This window comes from Melospiza georgiana, chromosome 2 (assembly GCF_028018845.1).
Source record: "Melospiza georgiana isolate bMelGeo1 chromosome 2, bMelGeo1.pri, whole genome shotgun sequence".
In the NCBI taxonomy this organism is placed as follows: Eukaryota; Metazoa; Chordata; class Aves; order Passeriformes; family Passerellidae; genus Melospiza; species Melospiza georgiana.
Genome location: NC_080431.1, coordinates 111,358,466 through 111,376,642, shown reverse-complemented (window position 1 = coordinate 111,376,642; position 18,177 = coordinate 111,358,466). Strand labels below are relative to the sequence as shown.

General features: G+C 37.7%; 1 protein-coding gene across 1 annotated transcript in view; it reads left to right on the top strand.

The window, feature by feature from the left end:
- The first annotated feature begins 6,142 nt into the window (after nucleotides 1-6,142).
- The window catches only part of CFAP47 (cilia and flagella associated protein 47), a 259,943-nt gene continuing 247,908 nt past the window's right edge, over nucleotides 6,143-18,177 (top strand). Inside the window, exons 1-9 of the mRNA XM_058045574.1 lie at nucleotides 6,143-6,304; nucleotides 8,841-8,992; nucleotides 11,050-11,165; nucleotides 13,195-13,333; nucleotides 14,490-14,718; nucleotides 15,240-15,394; nucleotides 16,118-16,251; nucleotides 16,845-17,080; nucleotides 17,753-17,945. Of these exons, the coding sequence (XP_057901557.1) occupies nucleotides 6,143-6,304; nucleotides 8,841-8,992; nucleotides 11,050-11,165; nucleotides 13,195-13,333; nucleotides 14,490-14,718; nucleotides 15,240-15,394; nucleotides 16,118-16,251; nucleotides 16,845-17,080; nucleotides 17,753-17,945 (1,516 nt within the window). The remainder of the gene's footprint in view (nucleotides 6,305-8,840; nucleotides 8,993-11,049; nucleotides 11,166-13,194; nucleotides 13,334-14,489; nucleotides 14,719-15,239; nucleotides 15,395-16,117; nucleotides 16,252-16,844; nucleotides 17,081-17,752; nucleotides 17,946-18,177) is intronic.

Genomic DNA, 18,177 nt, shown 5'->3' with positions numbered 1-18,177 from the left:
GAGAATGATCATCCTCTGGAGGTATTTATCTCATTCCTAACCATAGTGGAAGCTTAGACTGGACATTGATTTTCAATCAGTGAAGTGTGGTAAGATGAATCTCACCATTAGTAACTATAGAAAATCACATTTTAGTTGTGTATAGTTGAAATTTATTATTGATCTCAATAGCTGTTGACATCTTGATACCTGGAAAATCTCCTGTTCTAGTTCAGCATGGTAAATATTGAGATTTTATGTGGAATTTGAAAACCATAGAGAGCTGTTAAAGAAGCACTAGTGTATATGTGAGATTTTCAGAACCATTCTTTACCTGAATTTCCTATTATCTACATTTATGCAGTTTCTCCACAGCTGTGTTCTGTTTTGATCAGAGATGATCTGCCCAGCACAAAAAGATAGATCTTAATCATATTTCTCATTGTGGTTCAAGGGTTTTTCTTTCAACCCTGCAATTTTTGTATTTGTCTAATACATGAAATCTGTGAGTGGATATGGATGCTTTTAGAGTTGCTAAATTTTTCATGGACAAGGATGTTTCCACAAATTGTGACTAAAAATGATGCCAGATGCAGAAAGCATTTCCAGTGCTGCAGACTGCAGGAAACAAAGGGCACATTTGTACTTTGGTGCTGAAATCTTTGGATTAACTGCTGTGAGCTCATAAGATCAAAACATTCAGCTCAGCACTGAGTGCTGGGAGGAGCCCTGATCCCCAGATCAGTATTGCCATGTTCCAGCTGTACTGGGGCTGGCCTCCTGTTAGATAAACCGACTGATTGTGCTGATAAACCACTCTGATTCTGCTCCATGACAAATACAGTCACTCAGTGTGTGGCTCAGGGGGCCCTAAGCCGTATTGTCAAATAATGGTGGCAGTTTGTGTTTATGGTCCAGGTTTTTCCTTCACCAATTCCTACAGAGTCACTCTAAAGAGGGAAGGCATTTGGGATTGCCTTGTCTAACTAAGAAACTCTGTTGCTCACTTTTTAAAAAATTTTGGTCACGCTCCTTTCAGCCCAGTCTGAGATGGAGGCACACCTCAGAGATTGGCAGTTCTTACATGTTTTGTGAAGACTGATGGTTTCATTTAGCAAAAAAGACCCAATAAAATCTTCATTAGTTCTGCCTCTCACAAAATGCTTTGCTGAGTGAAGAGACCTTTAGAGAGAATTAGAGCTCCAATCTGTCATTTTGAACATCCTCATTTTCTATTAAACGGAACAATTTGCAAGATTAAATGCAAAGAAATATCTTATTAGTCCTCACTAGTTGGACTTAATCTGTTTCTGATTCCTAAAATCTGATATAAAAGTATACACCCTTTGTTTTTTTAACCAGTAAGTGGTTGTATTTTCTTCTTCTATATTCTAAAAATATTTATTCCTCCCAAAGTAGAATAAATAGGTCAACATTCACAGTTCAAATCATAGTTCCTCTGGATTCAGATTTCAGCAAGGAAGGGCAATATGAGTGGCAGTTTCTTCAAATTGCTTTAATTATTTCACATAGCACTGTCATTTCTTGTTGCTGAATTACTGTCAAATAAACCAACCTTGTGATCAATTTAGCTGCCCCCTTTATATCCTTTGGAATACTTTCTGAAGGAATTTCTCTGTGTTTTTAGAGATTCCTGGATAAGAGAGAACTACTTCTGATCTAACAGAAGGCTCAGATGTTCTCCAGGCATCTTTGACCTGTGTTTAGAACATGGACAGGTAGGACCAGAGTTTCAGATTTTGATTTTACAAACACATATTTTATAATAAAGCTTTCTCCTGTGCAGCTGGAGAAAACAGATTGGGGATGGCTTTCTGATTCTGCATCTTGTTTTACACTGGCCCCAGCACTGATCTGAACAAGCTAGGAGCTATTTAATGTTAAATATATTGACCTTTTTTTATTAAATGGAAAAAACTAAGGATGATATTCCAGTGTTTTGCCTGAAAGCTGGGAGGATAGTCACATCAGTGGATAGTCAAGGAACCTTCAGATCTGAAAGTTGGGAGAAGTTGGAAGTGATTCTGATATTGAGATGTGGTGGGGATTTATATAAGACAGTATTCTTCTCTCTGATGATTATAACACAGTAGTGAGAAGTTTGCTGTGAAGCTTTTTTATTCATCATCTGATACTGCTAAGGTGAATGCAATGAGAATTGTACAGATTACTGCACAATTTCTGTACTGTAAAATTTCTGATTACTGTAAAATTTCTGTAGAAGTAAAATCACTCTTAATGTGTTCAGATGATAAAGAGAATGACAATACATAATCTACACCCTAGAATTAGGTATAAGGGATTCTGTCATTCTTTATCATCAAAGAATTCAACAAAGTAGACCTGTTCCTTTACAATAGTCTTCACTTTGGGGATGATTATTAGTTGACCAAGAAAAAAGCTCTCAGGAATTCAGACTAAGCTGATAAAAGGAAGGAGAAGAGTCCATTATCTAATGGTGTTTCATAATGAGCTATCATAGTGCTGGAATAATAAGCATTAGGATAGAAGAGTCTGCAGAAGAGGAAGAGAGCCTAGCCAAACTATTTCAGAGAGTTCATGATTCTTTTAATGTCGAATTTGACTCCTCTATACACGAGCTAAATCTCAGTTTAAATTTGTTTTTTAAAGATTTAGTTAAATTGATACAAATTTTGTATGGACATATGTCAAATCAAGGGAAAACAGATCAGTGTTCTTTGATACTAATTCTCTTGTGGAAGTGGTAACTTTGTCAGTGGGGGATGGAACAAGCAGCAGAGACAGAAATCTTTAAAAATCAATTCTGCCTTGGAAGAATTAGCATCAAAGGACCAGAGAAACTATGTAGGAGTGTTCTCCACTTTGTATTGAAAAAGAAGAGAGAATTTAATTATTTGATAATATTCTCTTTTAACTTTTTACTTTTTTTTTCTTTTTTGGTGTGTTTATTCATTAAGTACAACCACATTACCATAAAATAGATAATATTCCCAAGGAAAGCCTTCCAGATGCTTTTACTCAGAGTGCTTGCAATGCCACGTTCTAGCACATTCCTTAGTGATCTACAGATGGGTAGCTATAATTTGAATCTTTTAAGACAGACAAAAAGACCTGTGAGTATCCTTCCCCAGGAACAGAAACAAAGCTTTTCACTCTCCCTTTTCCCACTACGTTTCTTGACCTATTAAAAATAAGGGTTTTTTTTTTCTTTTTGTACGTTGTACGTCGTATCTGTGCAATCCATGTTTGCAGCTCCTCATAACTGCCTTTTAAAACATAAATAATTTCAGTCCTTATGCACTTTCAAGAGAAGTAATCCAAGGCAAAGCATTTTGAATTAATCAGAACTGATGTCTTAGGTTCTGTGCACCTGCTGTGCGTGCTGCTCTCCCTCCTTAATTCTCCTGCTTTGATGCCAAGAACTGGGTGGCTGTCCTGGTTTAGGGCAAATTTTGGGAGTGGCCCATAACACTCCAAGTCTAAGTGCTGGAATCTTGTCAACCTCATTTTACCACTTAAATTAGAGCACAGGAAGGATCAGAGCAGGAACAGATCTTCCACCACTCAGTAAAATGTGCCATGAATTATTAGTGTGGTCGCTGGCAGCTCCCAGCAGCACCCAGCAGTGTGAGTGCCTGTGAAAAACGCCACTTGCTTGTTTTTAAAATTTTAAAAGTTTAATAGTAATAAAATGGTTATAAAAATAGTAATACAATTAGAGTAATGATAATTTGGCAATTTGGCTTAGGACAGCAAATACAAAGAGTTACAGAGAGTCTGGGTACCTTTTCTGGGCAGCATAAGCCTGAAAAAAAGGACCCACGTTAACAGAGGATTAACCCTTAAAAATAATAATTTATTGCATATTCATACATCTCATACATGATGCATAAATTCCATTCAAATACAGGATTCTGTCTGGTCATCGTCAGCTTCTTCCTCTTTATCCTACAGCGTCATCCTTCCCAAGTGAGGTAGGAAAAAGTTCGTTTCTCCTGATAATGGAGCAATAAATTCTTTTTCTCTGAAAGATTTCAGTGTCTTGTGGCTGCTATCTCAGTGCAAGTCCTTTCTCTAGAAAAAAAAGTATCTTACATAGCATAGTTTCTATTTTAACATTATGTTATAACCTAAAACTATATCTAACACACTTCTTAAGAGAATTAATACAGCATTGCTTTCTAACACAACACATATAATATTAATTTTAATATTTGCAAAAAACCAATCATAAAATATGCATTTTTCACAGTGCCTGCTGTAGTTCTCTGTAGGCCCTGTCTGTGATTCACATGGAGGCCCAGAAGAGTGACCAAGCTGTTTTTATTCCAGTGCACTCCATCTTTACTTTAAGGAACCCAGGGCACCCCTGTCCGTATCACCCATCACTGTCCCAGGGTGCTGTTGGGGTGGCACCCATGGCAGGGAACACCTGGGGTGACAGAGGGGACAAGCTGGACAGCCCCGAGCCAGAGCCCCAAGGTGGGCATTGCTCAGGTGTGAAAAGCGCGTATTTTATGATTGGCTTTTTGCAAATATTAAAATGAATATTATATGTGTTGTGTTAGAAAGTAATGCTGTATTAATTCTATTAAGTAGTGTGGTAAATATAGGTTTAGGTCATAACAAAATGTTTAAATAGAGACTATGCTATGTAGGATACTTTTTTCTAGAGAAAGGACTTGCACTGAGATAGCAGCCACAGGACACCTAAATCTTTCAGAGAAAGAGAATTTATTGCTCCATTATCAGGAGAAATGAACTTCTTCCTGCCTCGCTCTGCCAGAACGATGCCATTAGATAAAGAGGAAGAAGCTGACACTGACCAGACAAAATCCTGTATTTGAATGGAATTTATGCATCATGCATGAGATGTATGAATATGCAACAGGTTATTGTTTTTAAGGGTTAATCCTTTGTTAACGTGTGTCCTTTTTCAGCCTTATGCTGCCCAGAAAAAGGTACCCGGACGTCTGTAACTCTTTGTTTCTATTGTCTCATATTGTCGTAATTCATATTGTCCAAATTATTATTACTCGAATTGTATTACTATTTTTATAACCATTTTATTACTATTAAACTTTAATTTTTGTTTTTAAAAAAACAAGTGATTGGCATTTTTCACATCAGGTATCTCCTTAGTAGTAAAACTCATCCTGGGCTGTGCTGGGAGGAGTGTGGCCAGCACATGGAGGGAGGGCATCCCCCTCTACATGGCCCTGGTGACACATCTGCAGTGTCCAGGTCTGGGCTCCTCAGAGCAGAAAAGACAAGGAGCTCTTGGAGATGGCCCAGTGGAGGCTACAAAGGTCATGAGGGGTCTGGAGCATCTCTTATGAGGAGAGATGGCAGGAGCTGGGCCTGGTCTGGAGAGGAGAAGACTTAGAGCAGATCTCATTTATGCACACAAATATCTCAAAGTGGGTGCCAAGAGGGCGGTCACAGACTCTTCAGTGCTACACAGCGACAGAACGAGGGGCAACGGCCATAACTAACACAAAAGAAGTTCCACCTCAACATGAGGGAGAACTTTATGTTGAAGGTGCCGGAGCACTGGAACAGGCTGCCCAGGGAGGGCAACAAGTTCTCCTGTCTGGAGACACTGAGACTCCACCTGAACACGCTCCTGTGTCACCTGTTCCGAGCCCGGCCGAGCCAAGCCCAGCCGGGCCTGGTCGGGTCGGGTCGGGTCAGGTCGAGCCGGGCCGGGCCGGGCCCAGCCGAGCCGAGCCGAGCCGAGCCGAGCCGAGCCGAACCGAACCGAACCGATCCGATCCCTGCCCGGCTGGACAGAGCCGAACCCCGCCGGACAGAGCCGAATCCAGCCGGACAGAGCCGAGATGAGCCGAGCCGAGCCGAGCCCTGCCCTGCTGGACAGAGGCGAACCCAGCCGGACGGAGCCGAACCCAGCCGGACCGAGCCGAGATGAGCCGAGCCGAGCCCATCCCTGCCCTGCCGGACAGAGCCGAACCCAGCCGGACAGAGCCGAGATGAGCCGAGCCGAGCCCATCCCTGCCCAGCCGGACAGAGCCGAACCCAGCCGGACAGAGCCGAACCCAGCCGAGTTCACCCGAGCCCGCCCTCGCCTCCTGCTGCCATTGGTTGTTTTTTCCGCGTGCGTTGCTAGGCGGCCGTTGCTAAGCGGGCGGCCGGGCAGGCCATGGCGGAGCGATGGCGGGACGTGTGCGGGGTGCGCATCGCCCCGGGCGTGCTGCGCTTCACCGACGCCGTGCCGGGGAGCTCCTACCGCGCCGCTCTCACCGTGCAGAACCTGCGGGCGGGCGCCTGCCACCTGCGGCTGCTGCCGCCACAGGAGCCCCAGGTGAGGGCCGGCCGCGAGGGAGGCGGCGGGGCGTGCCCGCGGCCGCCCCTCTGCGAGCAGCGGCCTCGCACCGCTCCAGCCTGCGGGAACAGCGGGAACAGAACGAAGAGAACCCTGAGCTTCCCGGTTCTCTGTTCTATCGAGGCTGTGAGCAGCTTAGAGAGAGCTTCCTTCTTTCTTAAATCCGCAAAGTTTCACTACAAATAAATAGGCTTTCCTTACTTCATCAGCCATTAACAGTTGGACTTGATGGTGCAGGAGGGCTTTTCCAGCCCGAGTGGTTCTGTGATCAAATCCCTTGTTGGCAGCAAATCCGGCTTTGTGCACTCCAGAATTCATCCTGCAAGAAGCCCACGAGTTCCTCGTAATTTCAGGGAACATTCTGTTAAAATGGGTCACTTTGCTGTACTGGGAACACCAAATCTGGGAAGTGACAGCTCTCTTACCTCATTTCTAAGTTGTATACTTTTAAGGTTTTTTGAGTGGAATAGTCCCCTTGGGATGCTTGCTTGCTGAGAGCTTTCTCAGAAAAGAGGAGGTTTAAGCTTTCTCAGAAAAGAGGATATTAGCAATCTTTTCTCAAGATAGTATGATTGCTATTAATAACATCTGATAAATTCTGGAAAAGTCATTGCGTGTCCAGGCCTTTAAAAGGCAAATGCATCTCTACAATTCTAACCAGTTGAGTCCTTGTATCTCGTGTGGCTCCAGCAAAAGCCTGCTGTGGTTATTGGTTTATTGTTGGTAAATTATGCCAAAATTCAGATCAAAAGATTGGGTTGAATTGGCATCAGAGGTTGAACAGAAGCTGATGTTGCCTTTTGTTCATAGCAGCTTGAACTATGAATAATTCAGGATAGTCATCAATCTGATTTTCAGACAATTGAGGTACCTTCAGTAATTTCACTGAGTAGTGAGCCTTTCTTTTTCAGGGCAAGAGTGGCAGCTTGATTCTTGTTAAACTGTAGCTGAAGACTTCAGTTTAATAAGGATGAGCTGGAAACTGTTGAGAGTGCTTGATTTGGTAGGGATGTGCTTATTCTGTTTTGTTACTTTTCATCAGCCTTAGCAATTCTTCATGTGCTCCAGAAGCAGAAGGGCAGAGTCAGGTTTAGGAAAGAGAAAAGGGTACTGAATCAGAGTTTTGTGGTGTTTCCCTCTGTGATTAACTCTTGCCTTTTGCTGTGTATTTTTATGGCACTGTACATGAGATTTACTAAGATGACAGCAAGGGGACAGGATTCCACTTCACACCCTCAGTTCCAGAAAGGTCTGTTGTGTTGCCCCTTCTCATTCCCAGAGCTCGTGTTGCTGTCTGTGATTACAGGGCTCTGAAGTGTATGACTCCTCTGAAATACAGTCTGGTGCATTCCATGCACAGAGTGCAAGCACTGAAAAATGACCTTTCTTCAGCTGTCATAGTGCATGGCCAAGAAATAAAGCTCACAAGCCTTCCAAGGAACAAAGCTCACAAGCAGTTTTCCATAGGCTTCATTGAATGTTCCTACTACCAAATACTAATTTTGCCTTGTATAAAATGAATATGCTTGGATGTTTAAGTCTTTGTAGAGAACAGAGATTCTACACACCTCAGAATTAATACATGGCTACTCTTTCTATATCAAGCCCATAATCATGATGTGCATGACATAAATCTCCTTTAGCTGAGTATTTATGCTGCTATGAGGATTCTAAAGGAATAGAAGGAGATGCTGGGGCAACAGAAACAGCAAGTAGTAAATTATGTTTGCATATTTAAAACATAAACTAGAACAGGAAACTTAGATAATACTGGGAAAACTGTCTTTCAAAAATAAAACATATTTAAACTCGACAGAAGCCCACTGTGCATGGGGTAATGTGAATTTTAAGTAGACTGAGCCACCAGAGAAGCTCTAGATTTACTTTGAGGCTTTCCTAAGAATGTGGGAAATGCTGGATTTCCCTCTATGTGCTAGTGGGTTACTTGTTTCTTCTGCTCAAGGAAAGGTGTGGGAGGTGTTTTATTTAAACAGATGCTGACAACAAGTCCAGTATAATTTTTTTGAGAGAGGAAAGAGTGCTTTCCATCCTTCTGGATTTCTTCTCTTTCATTTGACTCCCAGCACTGGAGGTGCCTTGGGCTGTTCAAGCAGATTTTCAATGAGCAGTGAGACTTTCTGTTGATTTCAATCAGACCTAGAGGAAACACTTACCTTCTCCCCTTTTGTTGCTGCTTTGAACTATTTTCTCAGGCACTAAATATATTCTTCACTGAGAAATAGCTGATTTAATTTTGTGTTGCTTCAGAAGGTTTTTTTGCAGCTCTCTTGGAAGGACTAGAAAATTTGGCTAATTCATTCTGTCTTTCTCTTTTCCTATAAAAAGTTTGAACAATAAATAGGGAGGTGAAATTATAAAATCCTGCATATAAGTTTATGGTAAGTTTTAAATCAATCTTTGTGTGCTTCTGAAAATAAACTACATGCATATTCTTCTTAATCTAGAAATGTGTAACAATTAAAAACACCTTTTTTTTTTTTTTTTTTAATTGCAGTTTAAATTGATTGTGGAAAATCCAGAAAAACTCCTTGCATCTGGACTTCAAGTTAAAGCTGTTGTGGAATATACTCCCAAGTGTGCAGAAAATCATCAGGATAAACTAACTCTTTTAGTAGATGATGACATAGTTCATATCCCTGTGCTTGGGTATGACATTTAAAAGTTTATGAACTGCTGTTAATATTTGCAGTTTAATGTTGTGGAAAGTTTACTTCTGCATGTCAGTTATGGCTTTCTAATTAGTCTGCCAATTGCATAGAAAACAAACAGTTAATTTTCTTAGAAAAGTAAGATTTTTCTTTTTTTTTTCAGAGCAGTCCAAGAATAAGAAATTCATTGGGGTCATATGCCTGTAAAATCAAAGAATCTGGATTTTTAGTTTTGCCTTCTTCTAACTATCTTATGATAATGTTGATAATTTTGAGTGCTGTATTATTAGACAAGTCAACAACTACTCAATGTCTTCTGTTCATACTGAATCACTGATATGGAAGACTTTACAGTAATTGTCCATTACAGTTGCAAATCTGGATTATAGTGAAACATATCTTGCCTAATTCTAAAGATACAGTGCATGTTTTAGAGCAATGTCACTTGTTCAAGGATTTTTGAAAATTTTAATAAGACTAGTATTGTGCAGGTAAAGCCACTTAGGATGATAATGCTACCAGTGACTCCTTTCTGGAAAGGACTTGCAATAAATTAAAACATTTCACATCTTCATGTTTAAGTGTCTTTTTCAAGGGAAACATTGACAGGCTTTTATAATTAATTTTAATGTGTTTGGAAAAACAATTTTACTTTATGATTTTTTTTAATCAACATTTTCCAAATGTATTTTGTGTCGTGCAAAAGCAGTAAATTCCAGCTTCATGGAAAAACCCCAACCAGCAAACCAAAGCAAACAAATAAACCTCACACTGTATTAAAACAGTAACCCCAAACCTTTTAACTTGACTACCTCCTTTTTGCAGGTCTATTAGAAAATCTCATTATTTTTAGAATATATCCTTATTTCTGTCCACTTGGGAAAGAGGATACTTGTATCTTGAAAGGAGAAATGCTTCTGTTTCATTCTTCCAATCAAGCTTCTTGTAAGAATGTCTGGATATTTGGAAAGTAAAATTTTTACAATTGTTTACAAATTTTTACAATTGCTAGAGTGTACTCTAGCTTTGATAGCTAATTCCTATTATTTTTTGCTATATTTTTGCCACATCCTGCTGATCTAGCATCATGTCTTTCAAGAATTTATAAAACTATTTTTTTACATTACAGTTAATTGACAAAGAAAATTGAAAAGTGTATTGAAACTCCTGAAAGCAAATTCTATGGTGGCATTTCTTGATTAATTTTTTTCTCTGTCCCTTCTTTCCCTCTCCCCTCCTCTTTATGCAGTAGAGTATTTGGGCAGGGTCTACCTTGCTTGACCTATTATATTTATTTTTCTTCTCCATTATTTCTTCTGTACTGTATGTGACACAGAGATGGAATTGCTCTTGCAGGTTCCTGTTTGTGGCTAAGACAAGACAGACTGTTGTGCTGATGTAAAATTCCAGTTGATTTGAAACACAGTTTATGTGAGATCACAGGTGTCATTGCGTTATAAATTGGAGTGTTTAAAATACAAGTTTCCTGAGGCATGATCTTTCCATTATGGCTAAAAAGTACTCAATACAGTGATGTCATCTCACTGGCTGAGGTTCTTTAATAAATAATAGAAGTAGCTCGTGGCTTGTGTCATTACCCAGTTCTGTCTGTTGTTGAAGTCACATAAAGTATGTATCAAACACAAAACTGTAAACTGGAATTACTTCTCTGCTTTTAGTTCAGGTAGCTCATAATGAATTGTGGTGAATTATTTGGTCTTGTGATGCTACTAACTCAGGATAGTTTTACTTAAAATACCGTAATGAAGTATTTAAGATGAAATAGAAATGTGTGCATTCAATTTTGATGAATCATTTATAGCTATATTGTTTTAAAGTTAGACTACTGAGTCATTAAACAGGCTGATAGATAAGTACCTCTCTCTTAGATCTTCCCTGTGTGTGCTGTAGAGCTGAAGTGAGTTGCCAAAACCTTGATAAGAGAACTGGTACAAAAGGAGAACTCTCTTCCACTGGAGTGCTTAATCAAATTTCTTTTAAAATGCAAAGGTATTTTCAAGTTTTGGGAAATAATATCTTGTCTTTTCTCTGCAGATTGATTCCATACTGTGATCTGGAAATACAGTCAGAGGTTAATTTTGGTGAAATGATTGCAAACAGTAAACTAGTTACTAAACAGATTAGTATTTCTAACCGTGGAACAATAGCAGGTAAATATTTAGTATGCATTAAATCATACAGATATTTTACTTTACTGAAAAAAGTAATCTTATGCAAATCAATACTTCAGTGACCAAGTAGCAATTAACTGGGATTTTGGGTTATGCAGATGATGAGTATTGTAGCTGCAGGTGTTGTACACAGCTCACTGTTTATGTAGCCAGTACTATATTTCCATTTAGGAAAGAAAAAAATACTTTGGAACTTTGAAAATTTTATGAGTTCTCTACTTTTGAGTCCTATTTGGAAGATGTAAAAGTTATAGTTGCTCATTGCCTTAGTGTGCCCAGCATAGACAGCAGCAAATCACATCTGCTCTTGCTTTGTGCTGCTGTGATCCCCAGACCTGTCTCTTGAATAAACAACTGCAAGTCCCTGAACTTTGTCAGCTGAAATCCTCTGTGATGGGAATTGAATTGTATTTTTTGCTAGAAGATAATGAGAGACCTTTTATCTTGCTGCCATAGCTTTTGAAATCCTGCAGCTTTACAACAGGCACATCCTTAAATTTCTGTCAGCAGCTATTCCAAGGAGAGTAACAAACATGGACAAAGGAGTTTAAGAATGATTATATGATCCAAATAACCTGTTTGGCTGCCTTTTGCACTGGAGAGAGTCGCAAATACCTTTCTCCAGAGGCAGGGTTGCAACTATGCTGAGTTTCAAACAACAAATTTAAGGCAATTAATTATTTTTGTTCCTCATTTGTACAGCTGCTTGTTACATTAAAGACTGTGTTTTTCTTTGCTTTAGGCCAAAGTTGTGGGAAAATTTCTCCCCTAGGTTCTCATATGAAATATTGTACCAAGAGAAAATACATGATTACAGAAACACAGAGTTACAGTATAAAAAAAAAACAAAATAAAAAAAAGCAAATTTCTCTCTAGATGAAGAAGAATCTTTTCAGAAGCAAATCTTTTTTTTTTTTTTCCCCCATGAAGTAAATGGAGAAATTATTGTGGGTGTTTTTCCTAGCCAGTTCATCTTAAAGATGTAGTATGTTGTTTATATAATCAGGTCTTTCTCATATATGCTAACTTAATGTTTTGAGCAATTATGATTAGGTAAAGAAAATGAGATAACCTACTTACATATATATATATTTACTTCTACAACTAAGTTGTGTGATAATTACTTTTTTCATATTGTGTAGGGAACTGTTTCTAGTTATAAACTCTGTTGCATGGTACATGCAGGCTGCATTGGTGGAGTTTTATAGGATTGGATGAAAATTAGAAAGAAAGTGATGGTTGGCAAAGGATGTCTTGGGGACAGACAAGGGAAGAGCAGCTGAATCTGTGTTTCTGCAGGCTCTGTAAATGATAACACAGCAGGTCACAGTAACAGGCAGCACATAAACTCTGAGCAGGAGGTGCTCTGTGCTGGCCTGAGACTCAAGGATTGCATTTCACCTGTCTTTCCATGCACTGAAGGAGTCCTTTGGTCCTGCTTCTGATCTCATATCAGAGATTATCTTTTATATTAAATCAAAGAGTGAACTTTTCATACATTTGAAACAATTTATTTTTATATTTATTTTTATATTTTATAATGTCAGATAATATATAACCTAGAAATATTTACTGTTCTCTTCTGGAGTAATTTGTCTTGGGTGTGGACCAAATAACAGGAACTGTTGTTACCCTGCAGTATGCACTTAACTTTTTGGCACCTGTAGCTTCTTAGAGCTTTGTGTAACTTGCAGATGTTATTTACAGCTACTTCATGATATAGTCACTTTTCCATGGAGTGTTAGTACCTTTCCTGTTACAATCACAGCTTAAAAAATGGAATTGGACATGTGGGTGTAATAATTAAAGAAATCCTGAAAATTTTGATCTACTCTTGCTTAGAAACACCTTGTAAAAAGGTTAAGTCTATGTTTCCTGTTTTCATAGGAAGAAATACTGCTTGTGAACATTTGCATTATGTGTTGTGTAATTTCAAGTGTGTAATAGAAGCATAAATCTACAGCTTTATATAGTATAGCATTCTGTTGATTGCTCTGGGTTTTTTTAGGTGTATTTAAAATATCATATGATGGGGTGGTCCTGCTTAACATAAAACCTCTCAGAGGAGTCGTAAAGCCAAAATCTACAAGGAAAATTCGAGTGGATGTCTGCACAGATGTACCTGGAGTCATCAAAGAAATGATGAAGTGAGTGTGTGACTGAAGAAATACAGCTCTGTAAATTCTGGTTTTGTCTGTTATTAATTCTAATCTTTACTGTGAATGTTTATCTAAAAAATTAAGTTCCTAAGTGTCAGTTGCTGTCTTTAATATTTAGTTTTATTAAATTAATTTGATTGTTACAGTATCTCCACAGAAAAGTTTTGCATAAATTGTATACCTGGCTGTGTTAATAAAAATTTTTCATAATTTGTAATGATCTGGGATGTTTGCACATTTCTCAGAATAAAAATAACTAGGAGCTTTTGTACCTGTTACCTTTCTGCACATCCTGTGATCCTTAATTTTCTTACCTTCTTTAACTGCATGTTTTCTTTTAACTCTATGTGTTTTAGGAATCCCAGACACATTTTGGTGTTAATTGGAGTATCTTATTTTCACTGGAGGGAATGTATTTGCACCACTGGAGTAGATTGTTTTTAAATGCATATCTTATAGAATCCCAGCATGGTTTGGCTTGGAAGGGACTTTAAAATCCTGTATTTCCAACCCCTCTGCCATGGGCAGGGACTTTCCTCCAGACCAGGTTGCTCATCCAGTCTGTCCCTGAACACTTCCAGGGGTGGGGAGTCCACAACCTCTCCGGGCAGTATGGGAATAGGGAGTGGTTCATTTGTTGCGTTTTGTGTTGGTGATTTTTGGAATCATCAAGATCAAGCTTCCAGGCAGGAATAGCTGCAGTTATTTCCTGCTTATTCAGATGAACTTCTAGCTCCTGTTCCCTACAAGAAAATTAGGTATTATATGCTGAGATTGGTATTTAGATACAAAGACTCTGAGGGATAAGAGCAGTGTATGTTGTCTGTGCACACCTCCTGATTCCTTGTACTTCTGTCATTTCGAACATTTAAAAAAGTCTGAAAATTAAATCAAACCCAAAAGTCCATCATGTAATGTGTGATTTTTCCTGATTGGTGATATTCCTGTTAGGGCATTGTCACAGACATGCTCATTTGTCCTGCTCTCCCACTTAGTTTATCTAGGAAAGCCAGCGATTTGAATGCTTGGATTGTGTATTTTTTGCTATTTTGGCATAGATTCTAATACAAAACAAACTAACCAAACTGATTATTTCTAACTCTTGTCTACATTACCTCTTGCTGCCTGCTGCTCTTACTGGCAGAGTGGAGTTGGAAAGTCGTGGCTGCACTGAAGTATGGGTCAGAGGTGTTGTGGTTGAACAAGTTCTTAAAGTTCTTGGAGTGAATTGTGGAAAAGTACTGAAGTGCATTAACTTTGGACCTCTTTACTTTGGGACTTCAAAGACAGAACAAATATATTTATACAATGAAAGCCCAGAGTGTATGGATTGGGTAGCAGTACTGGAAGACAATGCCATTGGAGGAGAGATGGTAAGAAACTGCTCTGGTTCTTCTTTTAGCTGAAAACTTGTTTTCATTTCTGCTTTTGCATTTTTTATTTCTCAACATTTGTCTTCTAGTATTGTTTACTGTGTCATACTATTTCCTGGTCAATAGGCTTTCTGAAACGTCTGTCCAGCCAACACGTTTTTTTTTATTTCAATTTAACCCTAGAATTGAGTTTTTCAGTTATTATTTACTAGGAGTTATCAAAATAAAATTTGAGTTCTAAGATATTAATAATCTGATTTCACTTGTTTTTCTCAGATAGTGAAATAATCTGAGAATCATGTTTAAAAAAGAGGATTCAAGACATTGACATGAAATTGATTTAAAAATTGGTTAATTTAGTTACATTTAGTTACAGCCATGTGCTGTGTAACTAAGTGATTGCCATTTTCTGTATTATGTCTTTCTATTTTTTATATGTGAAAATGTACGTGTAGGAATAAAAACAAACGCAAAAAGGAAAGCAGAACAAGCTGAACTATTCAATATTTTGATTTTTTTAGGGGACAGATCTTCAGGGGAGTACAGATGCTGTTTTATATGACTTAAGCCTGAAAACTAAAGATGTAGATGTTTCCACCTTGATCTTGTGTGCTCCCAATCAAGGAACTTTGGAGCCTTATGAAAAATCTTTGATTACAGTCTGCTTTAGTCCAAAGTGAGTGAGTGATACCAATTAAATGCACACACATACACAAGCTGGTTGGTCTACACTGTTCTGCAAGAGCTGTGTTAGAGAAAATTTTGAATTAATATGTCTAAAGATTATTTCTGAGTGGCTTCTTATGTATTTATGTGTGTTAAAAGAAGTTTCTTGTTGTGATTCTGCAAATAAGAAAGCAAAGCCAGAAGCTTTTCTATGATTTTATGTTTTGTAATACCCTAAGGGTATATTTGGACCAAGAATTGGTTAAGACGGTTTTATGAGAATAGGAATTTTATTTGATTTTGCTGCATATTAAGGATCAAGAGAGTGAAACATTTCAGAGAGCTGTCATCTCATAAAAAAATCAAACCCAAAGCTAAAGTCAAAACTAAACATAAAGAAACATTTGTTTTTAGATGAGGAAAAGAAAAAGCAAATGCTCTCTTGCCATTTTCCCCTGCTTAAATTCAATACAGGTAATTATTATGCATGTGATATTAGTCTACAAAACTGTTGAAGACTGGAAAAGCTATCAAATTACCAATATAATAATCACACAAATACTGATGAGCTTAAATGTTATTTGCATTTTCTGAAAGGAAGCATTGTTCAAGCTGTTACTCACAACAAAGAAGACAGACTGGAAGTTGAAAAATATGTCTTGATTTTTTTTTGGGTTGGGTTTGGAGGTTTATTTTTTTACCATCTTTTAATTTGAGATTGTGGCTCTTCCAGGAAATTTGAAAGAGACTTTGAAGTTAATGATGCATCACCAGTTCAAGATTATGTCGTGTTTCTGAGATTTGAAACTGCTGGGAAGAGAGGTGACTCTCTGCAGAACCTCAGTGGTGGTGCCACGGCAACCACAAGTATGTTAGAAATGGATAGTCACCATCATAAATGTACATGAGGATGATAAAACTGTGTATTTTGACTTTTTAAACTTAAAAAAAGAATCTTGGTTGTCTTAATAGTTTTATGGTAAACCTGTTTTTTGTATGTTTGTTTATATCAACCCAAATAAATAAACTTGCATCTTGAATGCTTCAGTGCTAAAACCTCTTTGAACAGTGAGTAGAGAGGAAGGATTTATGTGTGTCATTAATGAACACCTATCATTTTATTATAAATTATAATAATTATAAATGCAAATATTTGAAGGAAATAAAACACCCCCAGTCATTTGCAAGTCACTAACACTTTTGTAATACCAGTTTTGTGCATTTTCAAGTCCATGTTTGTTCATCCTCAACTTTCTTTCTGAGGGAATGCATTTTCTAACAGCTATTAGAAGTAAAAATCTCTGTTTTAGGTTTCTAAAAACTGCATTATAAAACATACTGGTTTGTAGCATTATTTTGTTTTTGTGACTGTCCAACTACAGGATGACTTTCCTGTTAGTGAGATATGGATGTGAGAGAGATTTTGTTTGTTTGCTTGTTTTTGTCTTTGTCTAATGCAGGCAGTGATTCTCGCTATGTGGACTTAGCTTTGATGGGTTCTGGCTTTCCTGTGATATTAACTTTTAAGCCAGGAACAGAAATTAATTTTGAGGACTGTTATTTGGGTGAAAAAACACAAGTTGCATGCACAATGAAAAATGAATCCGAGTTCCTTCCAGTAGCGTTCAGATTCCGCAAGACTGCTCACTTCAGTGTTTCTCCTGCAAGAGGAAATATTGAAACAAAATCTGAAAAGGTAACTCCCTTTTTCTCTTTGGCTGTGTAACTGTGCAGATTATTTTACAGTGGTTAGCAGTGGAATTTCTTGCAAGTAAATGAGAGGAATTTCATTTCAGTAGCAATAGCTTTTAATATCAGCCATAAATACATTGTTTTTACAGTCCCCTAATTTTCTTTCCCTACTCCAGGAAGCAACAAATATTGTTTTAAATTAGGAAAAAAGATTGGAGTACTAAGGCAACATTACAGAATTTTTTCTATCTGTAATTTTTTATTTTACTGATTTGAGAAGATTGATTTATATGCAAATAGTTTTGAAGAATACTTTTAATTTGTTTCAGTAAATCACAAATACTCAAGAAAGATTTTTTTTTAATGGAAGAAACTTGGCAAACAGTAAGTCAAATATGTAAACATTTACAATTTCCCCAACCAGTAAGTCAGAGCACAAGATTTCTCTCAGAACTGAAAAAATGAGACTTTGTTGTGTTTTATGTGTCACATTTTTATGTTTCCTTATATTGCTAATTTTGATGTGCCTCTTGGCATATTCTGCAAGCCCTGTTTTGAATACCTGTCTTAGAGGTAAGTTGGAGAGAAGTGACTCAGAGACTCAATCATATAGAGAATTACACAAAACTTCACTCTTTATTGTCTCATATGTCTCATAATGAGTTTTCTTTTCCAGGAAGTGATGATTTCATTTTCTCCACATCAAATAGGAAAATTTGAGATGAAGCAAATTATTGATATCATTGGTACAGGAGTAGATAAAAAAAATGTAGATGTTTTGAAGACAAAACCTTTTCATCAAATTTATTTGACCTTACATGCTGTGTGCAAATCGAAACAAGCAAGCATTGTATTCACAATCAATCCTGGTAAGATGCTAAAAATGTAAGTGACAAGTGATAAAATGTTTGAAAAGCACATTTTTAGCCTTTTAAAAGTGATTTTTAAATTATTTTTGGTTTGCTTGTGAAAAGTAATATCTCATTGGGACTGGAGGGAATGCTCAGTTTTATGACATAGGTCCAATAAGACTGCAAAACAAAAGCTAAAATGATGGTACACCCTTCCATAATTCTATCAAAAATTGAATTATTAAAGCAT